At 42.1% G+C, this 22118-nt stretch overlaps 1 protein-coding gene across 2 annotated transcripts in view; it reads left to right on the top strand.

Annotated features, from left to right (window-relative positions):
- The window catches only part of LOC137660266 (NCK-interacting protein with SH3 domain), a 67395-nt gene that overhangs the window by 20368 nt on the left and 24909 nt on the right, over positions 1 to 22118 (top strand). For both annotated transcript variants that reach the window (XM_068395028.1, XM_068395029.1), the window contains exons 5-9: positions 761 to 863; positions 8890 to 8983; positions 11559 to 11646; positions 11971 to 12143; positions 15131 to 15253. In XM_068395028.1, coding sequence (XP_068251129.1) covers positions 761 to 863; positions 8890 to 8983; positions 11559 to 11646; positions 11971 to 12143; positions 15131 to 15253 — 581 coding nt within the window. The remainder of the gene's footprint in view (positions 1 to 760; positions 864 to 8889; positions 8984 to 11558; positions 11647 to 11970; positions 12144 to 15130; positions 15254 to 22118) is intronic.

Raw genomic sequence — 22118 nt, forward strand, 5'->3', positions numbered from 1 at the left:
TCCTCACACTACTTATGTAGGCCACTCGTTCCTAGCGATGCTAGGAACCTGTGAGGTACAGGGGCTCCCTCTCTCTAGTGCTGCTCACTAAGGGATCGAGCCCCCGGGCAAGCCGAAGTCAGTAAGGCTGGGGACTTTCCACCCTTCCTAAGGGGTAAGTCACCCTTTGTAAATAGCGTGGTTTGTATTTCGGTTACGGAACAAATGACAAATTCGAAGATAATTTGTATTTTTCCTAACCATACAAACCTTAGCTATTTACACATATGTGCCCGCCATCCCTGACCCCCAAGTCAAGTCCTACCTCTAAGTGAAGTGAAGCAAGTCACCGGTGTGTGGAGGGGGGAGGGGTAGCAAGCTACCCTTCCCCACCCCCCGCTAACTAGCGCGGGGGTAATTAACCCTCGTTAAAAACTATTGGCTCGTCATTTCAGCTGCGCTAAAAGTAAACCCTTTGTAAATAGCTAAGGTTTGTATGGTTAGGAAAAATACAAATTATCTTCGAATTTGTCATGTTTTCAAGTATATGAGGAAAGAATAGGCCAGACTATTCTGTGTATGTGTAGGTAAAGATGAAATAAGCCGTAACCAGAGAGAGGGATCCAATATAATACTTTCTGGCCAGTCAAAGGACTCAATAACACACTACTACCCCATTTAAAGTTTAAATGTCTTTGCTCAATTCATAATCCTATTAAAGAACTCAGGTTTGTATGCTTAAGAAAAATACAAATTGATTACAAAACTTGTGATTTTGCAGTGTGCGATGAAAGTAGTGGGAGTAGTGAAGGTCACGATACAAGTATTGGGTATGAGTCTGAGATGAGAAGCGATGTTGATTCTGTTGTGCAGACAAGTATCAAGTAAGTGTCAGATTTTTTTCATTCTTATTGCATGAGTTATTTCTTTTTTTACCAGTGCACATTAAGTGGGATTCAGTACACTGGTCTTATACAGCACTGTATCCTAAAGCATACAAAGTTCATCCAGATTACTTTGTACTTGAAAACTCTTGATATTTTTGTTAAACAGATCATAGGAAGTACTTATGTGATGTAGTCCTTAAATTCACTTAGAATTGAAGAAACTATTGGTATGAAATTACTATATAGACTATTTTATTGTATGAATAGTTTTTTTAAGTACAATTCCATCTATCATGTACATGCTTACATTCGGGGTTTTGAATCTTCCGAGAATCAAGGGTCTGTAGTCAACATTTCAAGCACAACCTGTACATAAAGGTACATATCAATGACCACCTTCCTCACTTTTTGTGTGTTCAGGATTCTAGGTAGCTATTGGTTCCCTCACAAATACAAACTTCCATCCTTAAAAGGGTGCGAGATTTCAGCGTAGCTAGAACTCTGCTGTTAATATTTTCAACGAAGTGTCGGGGAAACCCACCCTCTTCCCGCATGCCATTCATCAATTAGCAAACATGCTCCTGATTGCAGTCACTACATGAACCTTTTCCAGTTAGCTTGCTAGAGCGGGATCATCGCGCGGATTCACGCTTACCTGTCTACAAGGACTTGCGCTCAGCTGTATGTGTGCAGTTGACATTGCATACAACCTTGTATACCAATAGGCAGTCATCTGCTTTTGTTCACTCCAAGTCACGCATGCTCTCCAGTATGAGCTCGCTCTCCTTTGGGAACATACTCTTCCGCTCGTGATGACTCTCCTGTTCACGTGCGCCATTACCTGTGGATAGAAGCCTACTGATTTAGGCACGCACTTGATGAATTACTAGCATTCATTACTGCCCGTGTGTCACCTTCTACTGATGATCTTTTAATTGTTTATGCACACTCTTCTATCTGTCTCAAAGTGCTCTCTTAGATCCTAAAGATATATTTTACAAGCTCTCTGGGGCACTCAGCAACTTGGCCTTTTACTTAAATTATGATTTTGGCAAGTAATAGCTGGGGTAGTGATCAAACATAGATTTTTCTTACAAACCTGTGGATCACACAGTGAATTCCAACCTCCCAGCTTTACAAATGTTACATCTTCATTTCCAGACCATATGAAAGTGAGAAAGGTGATTTATTGGAACTTCTAAGTACAGGTGGTTCCTGTATCATTAGACTCGTATTTTACTACTCTTAGACAAAGGACTGTTAGAGTTTGAAAACATTCAACAATATAAGTAAAATATTAGTTGTTCCAACACAGAGACTTACCTCGAACTACTTTCTTAGGAGTTACCTGGAATTTCCTCTAAACCGACCAGAGTTTTGTGTAGTCTACCTTACTTCCGTTTTCTATGGAGGACTGACCCAGGAGTAAGGAGAACGTGCCCTGAGGGTAGTCCTGAGCTAGGTCGGCGTTAGCTTGGGTCTCGCTCGCCAGTAAGTTCTCTGGTCGCGTCGTGATACCATCACTCCGCTCTCATTCTCTTGCGACCCTTTGTGTCCCGACTCGTGTGTCCCACGTGGTTACCGCGTGGTATCTCTGTACTTTTTCCCTAGTGTTCATGCGTGTTCACTCCTTTCCCTTGTGTTTCCCAAGTGAATTCCTTGTTTATTCCCTTCGTGCCTGTGTCTTGTGGTTATGTTGTGATGGAGCAGATCTGCCGTTGTCCTGGGCCTAGAGCCGGGAAGTCGTGTGGAGCGTTCCTTTCCAAGCCAGAAGTGGACCCGCATTCCCTTTGGTCTTCCTGTAGAGGCAGAGTGTGTTCGCCGAGAGACACGTGCGATGAGTGTGTTGGCTGGAATGAAATCCAGTGGGTGCGTTATAGCACGAAAAAGAAGAAATCATCGAAACGGTCTCCTAGGAAGTCAAGCATCTCTTCGCCGTTACCGTTGCCAGGTGGACGGTCTGACGGGGCTTCTGTCTCTTCTTCCCCTACCCAGGGTAGGGGACAAGGTAAGTCCATTGCGGGGAAAGTGCCGAGGGCTCTTCCCCAGGGGTCTAATTTTCATGATGTGGGGGTTGCTGGGCCTTCTCAGGCTAGTGGGGAGCCTGATAGTGCTATGTCTGGGGGTTCTGGAGACTCTGCCCTTGTGATTGGGGGGTACGTCTCCTCCGACGACCCCATGTGGAGTAGTAACGCTGTACCTGTCTCTTCGCCCTCATCGTGGGCCTGTGTTTCAGGTACTTCAGCGGCTGGTAGCACCCTTCGGGTGGAGGCTCCCGAAAACGCCAGGTAGGTCCCCGTTACGGATGGAAGACGACCTTGATACCTGGTTCCCAAGTGTAGTGCGACCAACCTCCTTTCCAGCTCTTCTGACGGCGGTTCCGGATTCTTTTTTGCAACCCTCGACCTCTGGAACTCAAGAGGTCACGAAGACCTCCGTTGTCCCCGCTTCCGTCCGTCGTTCGGGTTGTGCAGTATCTTCGGGATCTTCGAAGGGAAGTTCTTCGGTCTCTTCAGAGGGTTAAGCGAGGAGGAGACACCCATGGCGGAGGGAGAGGTCCAGGAGCAGGCGTTCCCGCTCAAGGTCCCACTCGAGATATAGTAGGAAACGATCCAGGTCACCGAGGAGGAAGTACAGGAAGAGTAGGTCCCCCGATGGTGAATGGGTCTTCGTTCCCCGCAGGAGCGATTTTCAACGTTCTCCAAGCCGACGGTCCAGGGATTATTCGCCACGAAGGCCCTCGACCAGCCACAAGTATGACCCTCGCAGGGAACAAAGCGAGAAGGCCGCTTCAGGCAGGCGTAAGACCGCGAGGCTTCCGGCTCAACCCGCCCAGCGGGGGGAGCTGGGCTTTCGGACGGGCAGCCTGGCCGAGTCAGCACAGCTGGCTCAGCCCTTGGACTCACAGGAACGGTTTCCTCCGTCGGGTCAGCCCACGGAAACCGCGTCCTCGTCCTCCAAAGATATTTTGCGGACGGTAGTTCTCGCCGACACGGCGATTCCCGTCCCGACACCCGGCCCTAGTGCGGAGGTTTCTATCAGAGCAGACCGCTACCACCGCAGGGTGGTGCCCGTTGAGCCAGCCCGGTGGGAGTGCCCGGTGACCCGGCACCTCGGAATCAAGCAGAGGGTGTTGCTGACGGCAGAGAGGGTTCCCCGACCGAGGACTCGGCGTATTGAAGAGTGATAGGCCTGATATGCAGGCATCATCCTATTGAAGAACCTGTTCCAGCCGACGAGGACTTCTGGAGGTCCAGCCTAAGTCAGTTGATGGAGGCACCCGTGCAGCAGAAAACCTCCCTGGCCCTGCCTGTGGCCAGGGATCTAGTCCTGGGACGGGCCCACGTGGATAAGATTGTGGCGGGCAATGCCGAGGCTCCCAAGTCACAGAGCTCCTCAAAGTTACTACAGGGACTCAGGTCCCAGAGTAAGTTTTATGTCCCTGAAGGGCAGCGACCGGGAGCCTGCAAGGTAGAGCCTTCCCTGGAAGTTCTGGGTCAGGGTGCCCCAGAAGACAGAGCCTCATCAGCCCCGATTTGTTTTTCGCAGTCGGAGGCTGCGATGATGGAAGAAATGTCGAAAGACTTGGTACACGTCGCCTCCTGGTTGGACTGGTGGGCCTCCACGCTGGTAGGGGTGCAGGCCACCTATGACTTGACGGACCCGGAGCAACAAGACCTCCTGAAGGAACTTATCATCTCCGGGGGCAAGACTTTGAAGTTCTTGACGTATCAGTCTCTTGCCCTATCAGCGAACTGGGTACTTCGAAAACGGGATACTATCTTGGCGAAGCTTTGCCGGAAGGTCCCGGACAGAGAGGCAAGGGCTTTGAGGAGCCTACCTGTGTGGGGTGACTCCCTGTTCCCGTTAAAACAGCTGGAGGAGCTAATGGAGAAGGTCTCAAAACGGAAGGAGGTGAGCACTCCCAGACCTCAACCCGTGAGGAGACCCGCCTACAAGAGGTCAACATCAGATGGGGCCGCTACTTCTCATGCCTCTCCTAGCCTGACGAGGAGAGACGCCCCATCTTCCTCTTGGGCTCCAACACCACAGCCCCCCCGTAGAGGAGCCCCAGCAGCGTCTGCCTCTTTTAGGACGGCTTATTCAGCGTCCAGGAGAGAACGTTCAGGCCGCTCCTCCAGGAGGAGATAGAGGCCCCCTACTCCTGCCCAAGCCTCAGGTTGGGGGATGCCTCAGACGAAATTGGCAAGCATGGAGGGCTCACGGTGCGGAGCCCTGGACAGTATCCATACTGAAAGAAGGGTACAGACTCCCGTTCTTAACGGAACCTCCACCTTTGATTCTGGCCAGCCTGACGGAGTGGCGGGCACCCAAGGACCCATTGAAGAGGGCGACCCTTCAGGAAGAAGTGGCCACGATGTTGGAGAAAGGTGCCATGGAAGAGGTCCTACATCCGGGACCAGGCTTCTACAGCCGACTATTTCTGGTAGAAAAGGCGACAGGGGGATGGAGACCGGTGATAGACCTGTCAGCCCTCAACAAGTTTGTTTGCAAGACGGACTTCAAAATGGACACTCCGAAAGTCGGTCTTGCAGTCCTTGAGGGAAAAGGACTACATGATGACCATAGACCTCAAGGACGCATACTTTCAAATCCCGGTCCACCCCTCAAGCAGAAAGTTTCTCCGGGTGAAGTGGGGTGCCCAGATCCTGCAATTCAAGACCCTCTGCTTCGGTTTGTCAACAGCTCCGCAGGTATTCACGAGAGTCTTCACGACAGTTTCGGTGTGGGCTCACGAGCGGGGTATTCGCCTCATTCGGTACCTGGACGACTGGTTGCTCCTTTCCTCCTCAGAGGACGTTTTGAGGGAGCAAGGTGTAAAGCTGCTTCAATTCTGCAAGGATCTGGGTATCATGATCAACCGAGAAAAATCGAACCTGTCGCCCTCCACCAGGATGACCTACTTGGGGATGACACTGGACTCCCAACTAGTGAAGGCCTTTCCGTCAGAGGACCGTGTGAACAACCTAGTAAGGATCCTTCTGCCTTTCCTTTCGGGACAACCCAGGAGAGCCAAGGACTGGCAGAGGCTGATAGGGCATCTAGTGTCGTTAGAGAAACTCGTTCCCCAAGGGAGGCTCAGGCTCAGGAGCATCCAATGGAACCTGAAGGTTTGCTGGAACCAACTAGACTCGCCCCAAAAATTAATCCCCGTCCTGCCAGACACAATACCCTCCCTGGAGTGGTGGCAGTGCCGGTCGAATACGCTCAAGGGGATGCCCTTCGCAACCGAGCCTCCCGAGATGCTCGTGTTCACAGACTCCTCCAACGAGGGGTGGGGAGCACATCTCCTCAACGAGACGGCGAGAGGAACCTGGACGGACGAGGAGAAAAGGCTACACATCAATGTCCTGGAGCTGAAGGCAGTCCAAAAAGCTTGCCTGCAGTTCATCGATCTTCTAAGGGGATACACGGTGGCGTTGATGTGCGACAACGCCACAGTAGTCGCGTACATAAAGAAACAAGGAGGCCTAAGGTCAAAGGAGTTGTGCGATCTCGCTCTAGAGATCCTGGATTGGGCAGAGTCGAACCAGATAGTGATTTCGGCAAGGTTCATCCCAGACAAGAAGAACGTTTTAGCCGACGGTCTCAGCAGGATGGGACAGATAGTAGGAACAGAATGGTCCCTCCTCCCAGAAGGAGCCAGGCTCATCATTCAAAAGTGGGGATCCCCAGTGATGGACCTCTTTGCAACCAGGCTGAACGCACAACTCCCCGTGTTTTGTTCTGTCCCAGACCCAAAGGCGGCCTTGGAAGATGCCTTTCAGCACAAATGGGACAACCTCGACGTGTACGCTTTTCCCCCCTTCACATTGATCAGGCAAGTGCTCAACAGAGTAAGGGCGGCCCGAAACTTAAAGATGACTTTGGTAGCGCCCTGGTGGCCGGAGAGGGATCTAAAAGACCTGGCATGTCTTCCTCCGTGGCCGCTACCCGACAGGCCAGATCTTCTACAACAGCCGCACTTTCTCAGGTTCCACGACAACCCGCAGTCTCTACGCCTTCACGCCTGGAGACTATCGAGCGGCTCCTGAGGAAAGAGGGATATTCGTCAGGAACTGCAGAGAAGATGTCGCGTTATCTGAGACGGTCTTCAGCGGCGGTCTACCAAGCGAAATGGGCCGCTTTTACGAAATGGTGTGCTTCAAAGAACATCAAGCCCCTCAAAGCTTCGGTCCCAGATATCGCAGATTTTCTAGTACATCTCAGAGACGAAGTGGGCATGTCTGTTCCAGCTATAAAAGGGGTACGTGCAGCCCTGGGTCAAGTCTTCCTGCTGAAGGGCATCGACCTGGGCACCTCTAGACACATCTCTATGCTCATCAGGAACTTTGAACAAGCCTGCCCTCCTCAGACCGCTAGGGTGCCTCAGTGGGACTTGGCAAGGGTTTTGAAAATGTTACGTAGACCCCCGTTCGAACCACTGAAGGATATAGTAGACAGGGATCTCACTCTCAAGACGGTCTTCTTGTTGGCCTTGGCCTCTGCGAGGAGAGTGGGAGAGATCCATGGGCTGTCTTACGACGTCTCTCATTCGAAGGGGTGGAGAGAAATCTCCCTCAAGTTCGTCCCTTCTTTCGTGGCGAAGACTCAGAATCCAGCAGTCTGGGATCCAAAGTTCGAGGGATTCTCAATGCCAGCCATCCCTAAGACAGGGAATCCAGAGGATTTGAAGTTGTGCCCCGTCCGGACCATTAGAAAGTACATTGAGAGGACTGCACACCTCCGGCCGGGTATCAAAAGTCTTTTCGTCTCTACGGGTGCTACGAAGAAGCAGGTATCGAAGAATACCATCTCCTTTTGGTTGAGACAAGTTATTGTCAGGGCCTATAATGAGGAGGGACTGACCCTGCCAGGTACTCCTAGGCCACATGACATTAGGGGCCTAAGCACTTCTTTAGCCTTTGAGAAGAACATGGCAGTGGGCCAGATCCTTCGAGCGGGCACCTGGTCGAATCAGTCGACCTTCACTGCCCATTATCTCAAGGATTACTCGAGAAGATCTTTAGACGGGTTGTCTATTGGGACTGTCATCTCCGCGCTCCAAGCGATTTAACGGTGAAGCCCCAGGTACAATCGTGGATAGCAAAACCAAGAGACACAGGTTTGTTCCTTTTCACCCTAGTCCCCGTTTACCTATCCCTGATCGGAGATAACCACGCATATAAACCAATGAAGACACGTCTCTGCAGCTTAGTCACAGGACTCAGCATCATGGAATTTTTTTAAAGGGTGAGTACTTAGACACTAACATGAGCTCTTTGTGTAGTTTGCCCTACCTTTCGTTTTTCCGATTTTTATATAACCTAGTTCACATCTAGGTTACGTGACGTCCGCTTAGCTGGGTCTGAAGTTCAGGAAGACACTCCCACCTCCTAAAGTGTAAGTCTCCTAAGAAAGTAGTTCGAGGTAAGTCTCTGTGTTGGAACAAATCAAAAATTTAAAGTAATTTTTTATTTTTCCTAACATACTTACCGAGAACTACTTTCGGGTAATGGCCCTCCCTACCTTCCCCGAGTGCCTTTCTGACCTTGAAGAGCCTTTTGTACCATCCTAGGAACTTACTGACAAGCGAGACCCAAGCTAACACCGACCTAGCTCAGGACTACCCTCAGGGCACGTTCTCCTTACTCCTGGGTTAGTCCTCCATAGAAAACGGAAGTAGGGTAGACTATACAAAACTCTGGTCGGTTGAGAGGAGATTCCAGGTAACTCCTAAGAAAGTAGTTCTCGGTAAGTATGTTAGGAAAAATAAAAATTACTTAAAATTTTTGATTTTGTTGTTAATATCCTAATTCTGGATGCTGGTCTGAAACTTTTTTTTTAAACACACGTCTTCATTTTATCTTCAAGGATTTCATAGGTATGTTACTCGTATGTTCATCAAGACAAGGTTGTTTTATCTCGTATTGCTTTAGTCATTGTTTCTAATTTGTCAAAAGTTTTGAGTCTACTAAATTTTCGTGAAAGTGCTCAGCTCAATACGTTTGTTCTTTTTCAGGTCTTTAGTGTCCCAGGTGCCAAATGATTATCTTAGAACATTAGTAGAGGAAGTCCGTAGTAGTACAAGCATCAGTTATACCACTAGTCATCAGGTGAGTCTTTTATGAAGATACAAATTGTGATATAACTAGTTAAGCTATTTTATTCTGCAGTATAATTTATGAAATCCTCAAAATTGTTGTGTTTAGATGTTACACACACACACACACACACACACACACACACACACACACACACACACACACACACACACACACACACACACACACACACACTCTCTCTCTCTCTCTCTCTCTCTCTCTCTCTCTCTCTCTCTCTCTCTCTCTCTCTCTCTCTCTCTCTCTCTCTCTCTCTCTCTCTCTCTCTCTTTTATTTAGGAAATTAGTGTTAAAATATAATGAAAAGATTTTGTAATAAAGTTGCAAATTTTGTGAATTTTTCTCTTTTTCAGTGTTAATTTCCATAAAATTTTGGTCATTATTTTGTTGAGCTTTGGGGAAGATTGCCATCCCCTATTAGGCAGCCACATAACAAATGTCAGGCCCCTTTTTGTCCACATTTATTATACAGTAATCAGTCATCCTTTAGATTATAATTTTTCAGTGACTGCATCTTTACCCTTACTACTAAGTTTTATCATTTTCTGTATGCTTTTATTTTGCCTGACTTATAATTTTCAGATTTTAAAGAGGCGATTCTATTGCATCCTTTGCAATCAACCGCAAATTTCTTGTTCCCTTTCATTTTTTGGTTTTCTTTGGGCCTGTGCTGGATAAGGGCATTTGCCTGCACATCCTATTAGCAGTCAACTTTGAAAATAAATCATAACATGATGTGATGGTATCAGTATTGAAATAGAAGACTTATCAAGGAATGGAGATAGAAAATAATGTTTCAAACTTTATAAATAAAGTTTGAATCCTTTTAAATGTGTAGATCGGGGCAGATCATAGGAATATTTAATAGGACTGATTCTGATATGTGTAAAAGAAATTTCAGAAAATATATTTGAATTGGAAAAGTTTTATTTGCAGAACACCAACCGAGAGGGGTAGTTTGCATGCAGAAATCGTAATGCAAAGTAATGAAACCTTTGTGCTCACCTTATAGACACATACAATGCCTTTAAATGATAGTTTTCAGTTTAGCAAAAAAGGGGAAGAGGAGTTGTCCTAGAAAATGTTGAATAATCAAGAGAAAAACCTGGAAATGTATAAAAAGTAAAATAGACATTATTACTATTATTATTATTGTTAATATTATTAGTAAGCTATGCTGTAAGCCCAAGGGCTTCAACAGTGAAAAATAGCTCAGTGAGGAAAGGAAATAAGGAAATTAATAAACTTTATATGAGAAGTAATGAATATAGAATATAAAACCTTAAGAACAGTAACAAAGTTAAACTAGATATGTCATATAAAAACTATGAAGGCAGACTCATATCAGCCTATTCAACAAAAACATAAAGAGGAACCGTTCCTCAGGCATTTTTGCTGGAAAAGCAGTGTGTATGTGACAGACATTCCAGAAACACTAATAATACTCGGCAATATTAAACTGATCCTGAAGGAAGATTGAAAAAATCCTGAATTGCTGCTTATATTCTTTTTAGGCAATAACCTGTGTAGACTAATAAGATGAAGTTTGTTGATATGATTTTTTAAAGATATAAGTTGAGAAGTAAATCAGATTGAAGTAAGGAAAAGTGCAAATTGGAAATGATAGTGATATATGCCTTATGTGATTTCACCATGCTGTAATACATCTAATGATAAGTAAATAGTTATAATTTTGTTCTTAACTTTCTTAAGTACTGTGTGTGATTGTTTAGAAAATAGCTAAAGGGACTCAAAGAAACATGTCTCCTCTCATTTGGTGCTACTTGAGCCCTCTGAACATCCTTATGTTTCACATTCATCATAGGATTAGTAGCAGTCACTGAAGTACTATACAGTACAGAGCTGTGTATTTTTATGTTGTAGTTTCTTTTTCCTTTTTATTTTATTTCTTTTGTTACTGCTTTTATATTGATTTAGGCTGTATCTGGTGAACGTAAGAATGAAGATGTTGACGGGACTTCTGGAGAGCTTCAACTTCCCCTTGGTTTTAAAACGTCAAACAGGGTAATAATGCTTAAGGAATGGCCCTCAGAGTGTGATACCAAATCTCCCTTGTGTATTTTCATCCTTATGTACCTTAATGAATCATTCCTGTTTTGTAAGTTTGGATTTCATGTAATGGTTAGAAAATTCCTCCTTAAGTCAGCTCTCTTGATCCCTTTTCTTCACTGCTGTGATAAAATCGTGTGTATTGAAGCTTGCCTTTCTCTGGTGCTGACCAGTCTAACATCTTCGTAAGGATTTTCTTTAATTTTTATCTTGTGTATTCACTGTTTTTACCTCATGACCAAGTTAATGTTCATTTGTATGCAGTGTAGAAGGATAGATAATCTCTCAACTTTGACCAGTAAAGCGAGATGGACCACCTGTTTGTTAAAACTACACTTAATAGCTATATAGATAGATTCTTTTTTATTTGTTTGAACCATTTGAAATGAAACTTACACATCATAAGGTATGTGTATCACGTTGAAGTACTACTTACTGGTGCTCAACAGATTTATGAATTTTTCAAGACTTCTTCCTGATAAACTTAATTTTTTTTCAGGTTGTGGAAGTTGTTCTCAAATCTTTAGGGTCAACTTTACCAGTTTTAAATCCGCTTTGTAACCATATTTTGTGCAGCAAAGGTACTGGTAAGTACTTGAGCAATAGCTTTATTAAGAATAGTTATTGCAGAACTCTTTATTTAGTTTTGTTATATGAAAATAAAGGAATTTTCAAATGGCTGTTTTGTATCTCATTTATATTTAAAAGAATCTTTTTAAATATGTATGGACATGGTTGTAATCAATTGCATGACATTTCATTTGGGTTTTATTTGCTTGCATCAGCATTTTATTTGAGGTAATTGATGTCATTACTGCATATGGAAAATGTGGATTGACACTTTAGTACTTCAAGTTTGAAGTGCAATACAGTCTAAGTGTTCAAAACTTATTATTTAATTAATATTACAGATCAAGTGGATGGTGTCAGTGAGCAATGGCAACAGAGTTCTGACGGTAGACATCTAGTAGAACTACTAGAGAAATTGCGTGAATGTAAAGATGATGAACAGCAAAGATCGTGGGCATTACATGAAGATGAATACACAATAGCAACCCATCTCACAGATCTTTTAGATTTACTTGTATGTATTGCTTAGTTTGAAGTCCTCTGTACTTTTAGCACCAGCTTTTTCCTCATGTTATGAGATATGCTTTTTATGTTATTATTAGATTTTGTAATTAACAATCATATGGTACATATTGAATTAGGTTTATTTTTTAAAGAACTCTTAATTTTAGCTTAGTTGTAGGATAATGGAATTATAATTGTACACTGAAAATACAAAGAAACTTAGTTCTCACATTTTTATATGCTAGGTTCAGTGATTTACTTTCCCTGTACAGTATTGGCAGATTTTGGAACTACCTTCTTCTTCATATGCTCTGACCTACTATCATTAAAAAAGATGCAGATCTGGGACTCCTTTTAGACCTAGACCGAATTAAGTCCTATAAGGATCTTGCGTACTGACCCTTACCTAAAAAGAAATCGCAGTGTGCAAGTGACTGGGCATTAGGCAGATTTTTCATAAACTGCTGTACAGTTTTGTAATGTTATTGAAAACTTGGTCGCCATTAGAATAAATTGAAAAATACATATATGTAAAATATGATTAATGATATATGATATTTTTGTATGGGAACAGAATATTTAATATAAAGAATTCTGGGTATTACTAATAGGTACTTCTGGCATTCTACTTTCCTCATGGTAATTCTAAAGCTTAATTTGTTATAGTAAAGTATTTTACTTAGATTTCAAAGGCTATGAGTTAGTTGTCAATTGCTTTGTTCATACCAAACTCTCTATATCTTAGATGAGATAATGTAGACCATACTATACGTGTTGTAAGGCAACTTGTGATTTTTGTATGGATATGTAACGTTATATTTTGTTCCGATTTAGTAACAGAGCCTAGTCTTTTTAATATGGAAGATCACTTTGGTGTGAAAATTGCTGCTGATGGATTTTCAAATCAAAGTTTCAAAATGGGGTACTTTGTGCGCTAATGAGACACTCTCTCCATTGTAGAAAGCCCACTTTTATTCCAGCTCTTGTGTTGATTGGCCCTCTTCTGCTCTCTGCAACTCTTATTGTGTTGATTTAATTACCCTGTTTTCCTGTATTCTTTAATGTGCCTGATATGAATTGGCAGGGATTCTCGTTATTCTGTACTCTTATCTGTGTTGAGGGCAGAGGCCATTCTTGTTTATAGGATTCCTCCTGTCTTTAGTTTCTTGCTTGGTCTTCTTCCCAGTAGGAAAAGTTTGGGAAGAAGAGAAGCCTAAGAAGATCTCTTTCTTCTTCGGAAGTTTTCTTCTTGATGTTGCTGAGGGAGCTCGGTTTCCTTCCTCTTGTCTTCTTAACTAGCACTGTTGGTTCTCATCCACTGACTTCCCAGAGCCTGGTGCTAGTGTACTCGAAGGGTTGAGTGATTATGACGACCGATCTATGCCTGGTCTCTCTTTTAGGAGGTGGAGCATTCAACCAATGTTTGTTTTACCTCTGTACATGATGGATCGATGCTGCTGCCTCTTCTGACTAAATTGAATGAAGATGTTTTTATTCAGTGTCTCGTCCTCTATGAGCATCCCTGGTAAACTATCTGTTGAGGCTTTATTGCTTTTGTGCTAAAGAACAATAGTGCTAGTACCCCTGATTAAGCCCCATTTGCCCTTAGTGTCTTGGAATAGGTGATTCCTGATACAGTAGCTCTCAAAGCTTTCTCCTCTAGTTGCACTGTTACTAAGAAGATTCCCAAGACCTCGACCTTCAAGAATGTATCTGCAGAGTGAGATTCAGCTGGTATGATGAGCAAGAAAAAGTGTATTGTTTCTCCTCCTTGTTCTCGTTGTTTCTCCTCATTTTTATAGACTCCCCCTTACTAGAAGAAAAAGAGCAATAAAAGTTATACTGGAGGGCCTCTTATTATTACAGGTATTATTGGTCTTCTTAAAAGTGCCTGATTTTCCTTTTGAATCGACTATTTTTCTCTGCTCAAAGACCGGTTCCCTTACAAAAAGTTTCTGTTTGGTAGTCTAGTGTTTCTGCTTAAGTAACGGAGACCTGTAGTAGGTGCTTCTTGACGCTCATATCTGGCCTTGAAGTCCCGCTGAGGGCTGAACTTGTGGTTTGCCCCTCCGACTCATGCAATTCCTGAAAAGGAATAAGGCTTGCTCCATGATAGATCCACATTTGGCACCAGGGATTCAAGATCATCTTCATCTGTGCCTTGGGATAATCCATGTTCCTGCTCCCCAGAGAATGGGTCTGATCCCACAGTAAAGTGTGCACATTTCTCACTTAAGGGTGAGCTCTTGGTGAGGTCTATACCCAGTTTGTTCTCTGTCTGGTCAAGGGGTGGAGCCATAAAATTATCCCAGGACCATCACTTGAGCTTGGCCCTGATCAGACAGAGAGAAAGTAGATCCACCAGGTGTCTTGAAAAGAGGCCTTATTGTTCAGTCTGCCTCCTTCCTCTCCGTAGGAAATTATACTCCCTATCCCATCTTTGGATCCCAAGCTAAGTAATCTTACTGGACTGACTGATTACCAGACCGTGCCAGAGATGAAGTGATTCAACACAATTAATGTCTAGAAAGCCCTGAAGCTAGCTAGCTCTCTCTCTCTCTCTCTCTCTCTCTCTCTCTCTCTCTCTCTCTCTCTCATCTCTCTCTCTCTCTCTCTCTCTCTCTCTCTTTTTCGTTTTATGTTGCCCATTGTATGAATTCACACATTCATAGACATGTTTTTTATGTATAGATTTATTTCAGAGAAGTCCATTCTATGATTGTAAGAAATTTAGATTTATTTGTGTTGATATTTTGAAATAGTTTTAAAGTTTAGAATTTTGTCTATTTGACCTTAAGTGCGTATTTGTAGTTATATCATATCTAACTTATTAAATTATAAGAAAAATATTGTTGGTATTAGATTTTAAAATAATTTTGTCAGAGGATAGGTTACGAGTTCTCCCAATCTGATTATTATTGTAAACAATGACTTAACATCCTCATCCAAAGGCAGTGCAGTATATTTAGAATTATAATTCTTTCCTTCTTTTTTCAGAATAATGGTGATTTAGTGGTTTGTCGCAATGTATTGTCACTCGATGACTTCCGCCCTCTATTAACTTTAGTACAATATTATCAGATGGAGACAAGATGGCCGCTTAGAAAGCTATTACTCCAGGTAATGATAAGAGATATTTTGATTTAAGAAGATTATTCTTTGTCCTTTGTCTACTTTGTTGTTCCAAATTATTTGTCTTTCAAGGAAATGTCTTAATTACACTCTGCTTACTAATCAGGAAGAAAAGATAATTTTTAGGAGGGTGAGCATTAGATCAATGATGGAATTTTTCTTTTATATTGCTAGTTATGGCAATTGACTGTGGTTACTGTATTAGATATTTCAAATGCCCTAAAAATGGGTGAATATTACTTGTATTTGATCAGTACTATTATTATTATTACTATCCAAGCTACAACCCTAGTTGGAAAAGCAAGATGCTATACAGTGAACCCTCGTTTATCGCGGTAGATAGGTTCCAGACGCGGGCGCGATAGGTGAAAATCCGCGAAGTAGTGACAGCATATTTACCTATTTATTTAACATGTATATTCGGACTTTTAAAACCTTCCCTTGTACGTAGTACTGTTAACAAACCACCCTTTAATGTACAGAACACTTAATGCATGTACTACAGCACCCTAAACTAAAACAGGCACAAATATTAAAGGCGATTTTATATCATGTGTTTCCTAAACACCTAAAAAGCACGATAAAAAATGGCAACCAATGTTTTGTTTACGTTCATCTCTGATCATAATGAAGAAACAAACTCATTTAGTGTACACATATATGTACGTATAGGTTAGTTTTTGCATCGATTATATTGATTATACAGTACTGTATGTTGATTTTTTTATTACCAATGTTTTAGTTTACGTATTTTTCTTAGGACTTCCAAATGAAATCTTTTTCTTTATGACGCCGCCTGAAACGACGGCGTGTACGCTCAGTAAACAACCACGCTCAGAACAAACAAGGCATTTAACGCGCATGATGATAGTGATAAATAATGATACAGTACATACAGTATTTACAGTAAAAGCATTTACAAAATATGTTACCTTACAAATATAAATTATACAGTACTTGTACGTAGCAAAGCAGGAAAACAATTTGAGAGAGAGAGAGAGAGAGAGAGAGAGAGAGAGAGAGAGAGAGAGAGAGAGAGAGAGAGAGAGAGAGAGAGATTGTTTTACGTACGTAAATGTAAATTTTAAACAAAAAAAAATATGATAGGTTACAACATGTAGACTTTTAAAACCTTCCCTTTAACTTAATGCATACAGTACGTACATTACTAAACTATAAAACAGGTTAAAGTAAAAAATAAAGATTGTTACTGTACTCACCACGAAAGAAGTTCAAGAAAAACTTGAATGACGATGGCGATGAATTTGCTGCACAGTAGAAATGATGATGATGAAGCTGATGAATGTGTTCTACTGTGCAGTCAATGATAGTATTTTACGTCTCTTCAGACGGAGGTGTCTTTTCCTGGGACACCTCTTCAACTTCTTCAATTTCTTCCGAAGGCGTACTAGCAGGAGGAACTGGCTCTTTTTTGCGAGGCTGGAAAAACATTGTGATCGGAAGTTGTTGCCGCTGCTTCTTTTTTCGATCCAAGAGCATCCTGTAGGGAGTCGTGATGTCATCGACCTTATTTGAGAATTGCATCGAGCGAACCATATCCTCGTCCCACTCTTGTAACATTTCTTTCGCCTCCTTCATATGGTTGCAGAACTTGGCAAGCCGTTCTAATGTTAAGCCCGTTTCTTCGACATTTTCTTGGGTCTCTTCCTGGGTACCCTCACTCTCTTCCTCACTTGCCGATTTCGTCAGGTCTTCGAGGTCTGCGTCAGTTAGGGGCTGGGAATGGCAGTCCAACAACTCGTCGACGTCTTCAGTCGTCATTTCGCCAAACCCGTCACCCCCAATTATGGCAGCCAACTGCACAGATTTCCGTATTGCAGAGTGTTGGATTTCCGACGGAGTAAATCCCTTGTCGTCGTAAACAATATCGGGCCACAGCTTCTTCCAGCTCGCATTTACGGTTGCAGGTTTCATCTCTTGAAGTGCCTTTTGAATATTCTGCAGGCACGTGGCTATGGTGTACTGCCGCCAGTACGCCTTCAAGTTGAAGTCTTCATCCTCGTCATCTTGGGCAGCATCCACACACGCAACGAGGTCCGCCAAGGTATTCTTCGTGTAGAGGGCCTTGAACGCCCTGATAACCCCCTGGTCCATTGGTTGAATTAATGACGTGGTGTTGGGTGGCAGGAACTCAACCTGAACGCCCTCACGCGACAGGTCAGTTGCGTGTCCACCAGCGTTATCCATAAGGAGAAGGATCTTGAATGGCAAGACCTTCTCTAAGAGATATTCATGGACTTGCGGGATGAAACACTGGTGGAACCAGTTGGAGGTCAGCATCTTCGTAATCCATGCTTTTTGATTGTGCATCCAGTACACGGGAAGGAGATTCTTATTTTTATTTTTCAAAGCGCGAGGATTTTTCGACTTATAAATAAGCCCCGGCTTTAACAAAAATCCAGCAGCATTGCCACACATCACGAGGGTAACGCAATCCTTGAATGCCTTAAAGCCAGAGGCTTTGGCTTCCTCTTTGAACAGGAAAGTTCGCGACGGCATTCTCTTCCAAAACAAGCCGGTTTCATCCATATTAAAGACTTGTTCCGGCTTGTATCCACCTTCAGCGATAATGTTCTTGAAAGTCTGGTTCACGTAAGTTTCAGCAGCGGCAGTGTCAGCGGAAGCAGACTCCCCATGCAGGGAAACGCTTTTCAGGGCGAAGCGTTTCTGAAACTTCGCGAACCATCCTTTGCTTGCGGAAAAACGTTTCTGAGGCTGGGAATCAGTGGATGTCCCTGGTTGAGGATCATCTGCATCATCATCATCTTCAGCATGGTTGCCGTCGTCCTCTTTAGGTTCCTTTGCAGCAAAATTCTCATATAAGCTCAAAGCCTTTGTTTGGATGGTGTTCGTATCCAACGCTATGTTCTTCTTCCGGCAGTCGGCAATCCACACAGCTAAAGCACCTTCCATGCGTACGATCGTTTTATTACGCGTTGTAACGACTCGCTTCGCTGATCTGCTAAAGGTGATTGCAGCAGTCTTTCTAATGTTCGCCTCGTCCTTCTTGATGTAGCAAACGGTGGATTCGTTGATGCCAAAATGGCGGCCGGCGGCCGCGTAACTTCTACCATCTTTTAACATGTCGAGAAGCGTAACCTTCTCAGCTATCGTCATCATCCTTCGGTGGCGTTTAGGCTCACTACCAGCCTTACTAGAAGCAGAACGCTTGGGAGGCATTGTAACAGAAAGTTCAACAAAAAGTTCAACTTAAAACAGTCGCACACAGCACAGATTAAACTTCACAAAGTTAAGAACGTCTACTCAGCAATACGCGGAAAGAGAAAGTGAACGATGCAGCCCCGCGAGAACTTTGATGCTGCGGGTAGAAGATGCGGGCAAAACACCAATCACAGGCTAGATAACAAAACTTGAGTTTTGATTCGTCATCTATCAGCGCTTGAACCAATCACAACCCGTCTTACAGTACTATGACGCGTTGGTTACTCATAGAAGATGCCCCCGCGCATACTGAACGTACGTAGATTAAGTACAATACCGTAATAATAATAAATAATGATAATAATACTGTACAGTAATAATAATAATAATAATGATTAATAATAATAACAATAATAATTTTATTAACAACAACAACAATAATAATAATAATAACAATAATAATAAAAATTTACGTGCGCTATTTTACGCCTCTCTCTCTCTCTCTCTCTCTCTCTCTCTCTCTCTCTCTCTCTCTCTCTCTCTCTCTCTCTCTCTCTCTCTCGTACGCTTACAGTATTCGAAATGTGATTTTTGCAACAAAGAATATTATTGGATGCAGTACTGTACTACGTACGTATACATACAAAAGATTCATGGAAAAGAAGCACATCCATTACAGTACACACCATTCTAATATGGTATGACTGCATCTGATTTGCGTTTCATGTTCGATTTAATTTTACAACGTACTGAATTATCGTATGATCACATTCTCTTTTCGTGTTTTATTTCTTTCTGTGCTGAATTATATATCATATGTAATGCAATGAACAATCAGTAAGAGCAGATATTACTAATTACAGTATTAATGGAATTACAGGTAACAAAATATCGTATTTGGTTGTCTTCAGATTTCGCGGTATTTTCGAATTTTCCGGAAAATCCGCGATATGTATATATATATATGGGTTATGGGAAAACCCCGCGAAGTGGTGAATCCGCGATTGTCGAACCGCGAAGTAGCGAGGGTTCACTGTAAGCCCAAGGGCTCCAATAGGGAAAAATAGCCAAGTGAGGAAAGGAAATACGGAAATAAATACATGATGAGAACAAATTAACAATAAATCATTCTAAAAACAGTAACAACGTCAAAAACAGATATGTCATATATAAACTATAAAAAGGCTCATGTCAGCCTGGTCAAAATAAAAACATTTGCTGTAACTTTGAACTTTTGAAGTTCTACTGATTCAACTACCCGATTAGGAAGATCATTGCACAACTTGGTCACAGCTGGAATAAAACTTCTTGAATATTGTGTAGTATTGAGCCTCATGATGGAGAAGGCCTGGCTATTAGAACTAACTGCCTGTCTAGTATTACGAACAGGATGGAATTATCCAGAAAAATAAGAAACTATAACTTTTCTTGGAAAAAAAAAAACCCATAGATATTGACTAATGGAGCAGTTGCTTTGAATGAATTCTTGGCACAAGTAACTTTGACTCATCAGATCTCTGTCAAACTTCTCTTAACATTGTGATGTGTGTATTTTAAAACAAGTTCAACTTTAGCCTGATTTTTTTCCATAACTTATCAAACAATTTAATTAAATGTTAATTATGGCCCAAAATAGATTTGATTGATGCCATATACTGTATATATTTTTTTCATTTCAAAGCTATTTAACTCTTTTACCCCCAATGGACGTACTGTTACGTTTCACAAAACTCATGCCTTTACCCCCATGGACGTACCGGTACGTCCTTGCAAAAAACTGCTATTTAAATTTTTTTGCATATTTTTTATAACTTTATGAGAGACTTTAGGCATTTTCCAAAATAATGAGACCAACCTGACCTCTCTATGACAAAAATTAAGGCTGTTAGCACAATTAAAAAAAATATTGCAAAATGTGCTTGAAAAAGAAAATGCCTGGGGGTTAAGGGTTGGAAAGTCCCAAATAGCTTGGGGGTAAAAGGGTTAATCAGATCTTTTTTTAAAATTAGAATTTGTTTGTTTTGCAAACTAAAGTCAACCCTCAATTTTTGCTGGGGTTATGGAAAGGAGTCCATTGTGATGCAAGAAAAACAGCAAAATTCTGTGCCCTAATATCAGTTGACTCATCACCAGCTTCACTAACACCATTATTGCAACACAATACATCAAGTTGAAGTTAACCATTAAATATTTTTTCATACATTTACTTTTTAATTTGAGTTTCAAAAACAGATACTGCTAGACTAATGAAATATTTTTTTTCTTGAATAGCTTATCAAAATACCTATCTCCTAGTACAATGTTTATGCAATTCAAGTAATTTTAGCTGCTTGAAATAATTAAGCAAAAATGTCTACTCGTCATTTGTTTTGGGGCACTAGCCATAATAATCGGGAGAATTTCTTTTTTTGCTATTGCTCTCGCTAGCTTCTTTTTCAAGGTAAAAAGTCATTTTGGGATTGCTCGTTCACTTATTTTTCAAGATAAAAGCATTTATGTTAGTTATTGTAGGTGATTGATAACACTTGTGTAATGCAAAACAAATCACTCTCATCATAATTTTAATGATATGATACAGTATTCATAAGCTAGCTGTAACCAAAATTTTACTTTATTCCAAGCTGACAACGTGGGCCTTTGAAACAATCTTTAGAGCTGTATTGCATATGCCCTGACATCACTAACATAACCAGAAGACTCCAAAGTCATTAGCCATTATTTGGTCACAGGTAAAGCATTTTCAGAATAATCTGATGGAGCTAAAATTAGCATAATATACATGACTCGCAATCAATCACAGGGACCACGTGTGCTGTTGTTCAACTAAGGTTCTAACACTAGCATAGGCTTATTTTCAATATTACACTTAGCCGGTGATCATATAGCTGTCAGCTCTGCTGCCCGACAGAAAAACCTAAGGACAAAATACGCCAGCGATCGCTATACAGGTGGGGGTGTACATCAACTGCGCCATCTGTCGAGCAGGTACTCAAGTACTCCATGTCAACACAGAACCAATTTTCTCTCTGTCGTGCCACTGGCAAGACCTACTAAATACGCTGTTACTAACTGGATTTGTTTTCACAACTATTTGGTGAAGTACACTATTCTAGTTTTGAGCTTTCGCTATGCAGGGGTTTTATCTTCATCTCAAAACTTGAACTCGTTTTGGATAGATTTAATTATGGTGACAAAGAGAGTATGGACTCTCTTTCACTTTTAAATGGCCGACCCTTCCCTTAGACGGAAGTGTGTTTAGGTTTTTAGTAATTTTGCTTAACACGTTATAGATCTATATATTTTATATCTCTCCGCCTTTATTAGGCCTCTTCGATTAACTTTCCTTTAATTATAAACATATAGAAATAAATTTTTATGTTCTGTTTATATGCGACCTTTCCTGATAGTAGGCGGTCCTAACTTGGAACCGAAGTTAATCAACGTTGAGCCCGTTATATCGTATTTAGCCTTTAAAGAATTTAAAACTTTTTAAATTTAATGTTTTATGAAAGAATTTCTTTGACAGTCTCGTACTGTTTTCAAAGATGAACTAACGTTTAGTTTTTTAGACTACGCAGTTGTTGACGTTCAGGACGTTCAACATGCGCTCTATCGTTACGATAGAGAGAGAGTGTATCACGGTTTCACTTTGCAGTAAGAGTAAATCGAT

The sequence above is a fragment of the Palaemon carinicauda genome, chromosome 20, assembly GCF_036898095.1.
Source record: "Palaemon carinicauda isolate YSFRI2023 chromosome 20, ASM3689809v2, whole genome shotgun sequence".
Classification (NCBI taxonomy): Eukaryota; Metazoa; Arthropoda; class Malacostraca; order Decapoda; family Palaemonidae; genus Palaemon; species Palaemon carinicauda.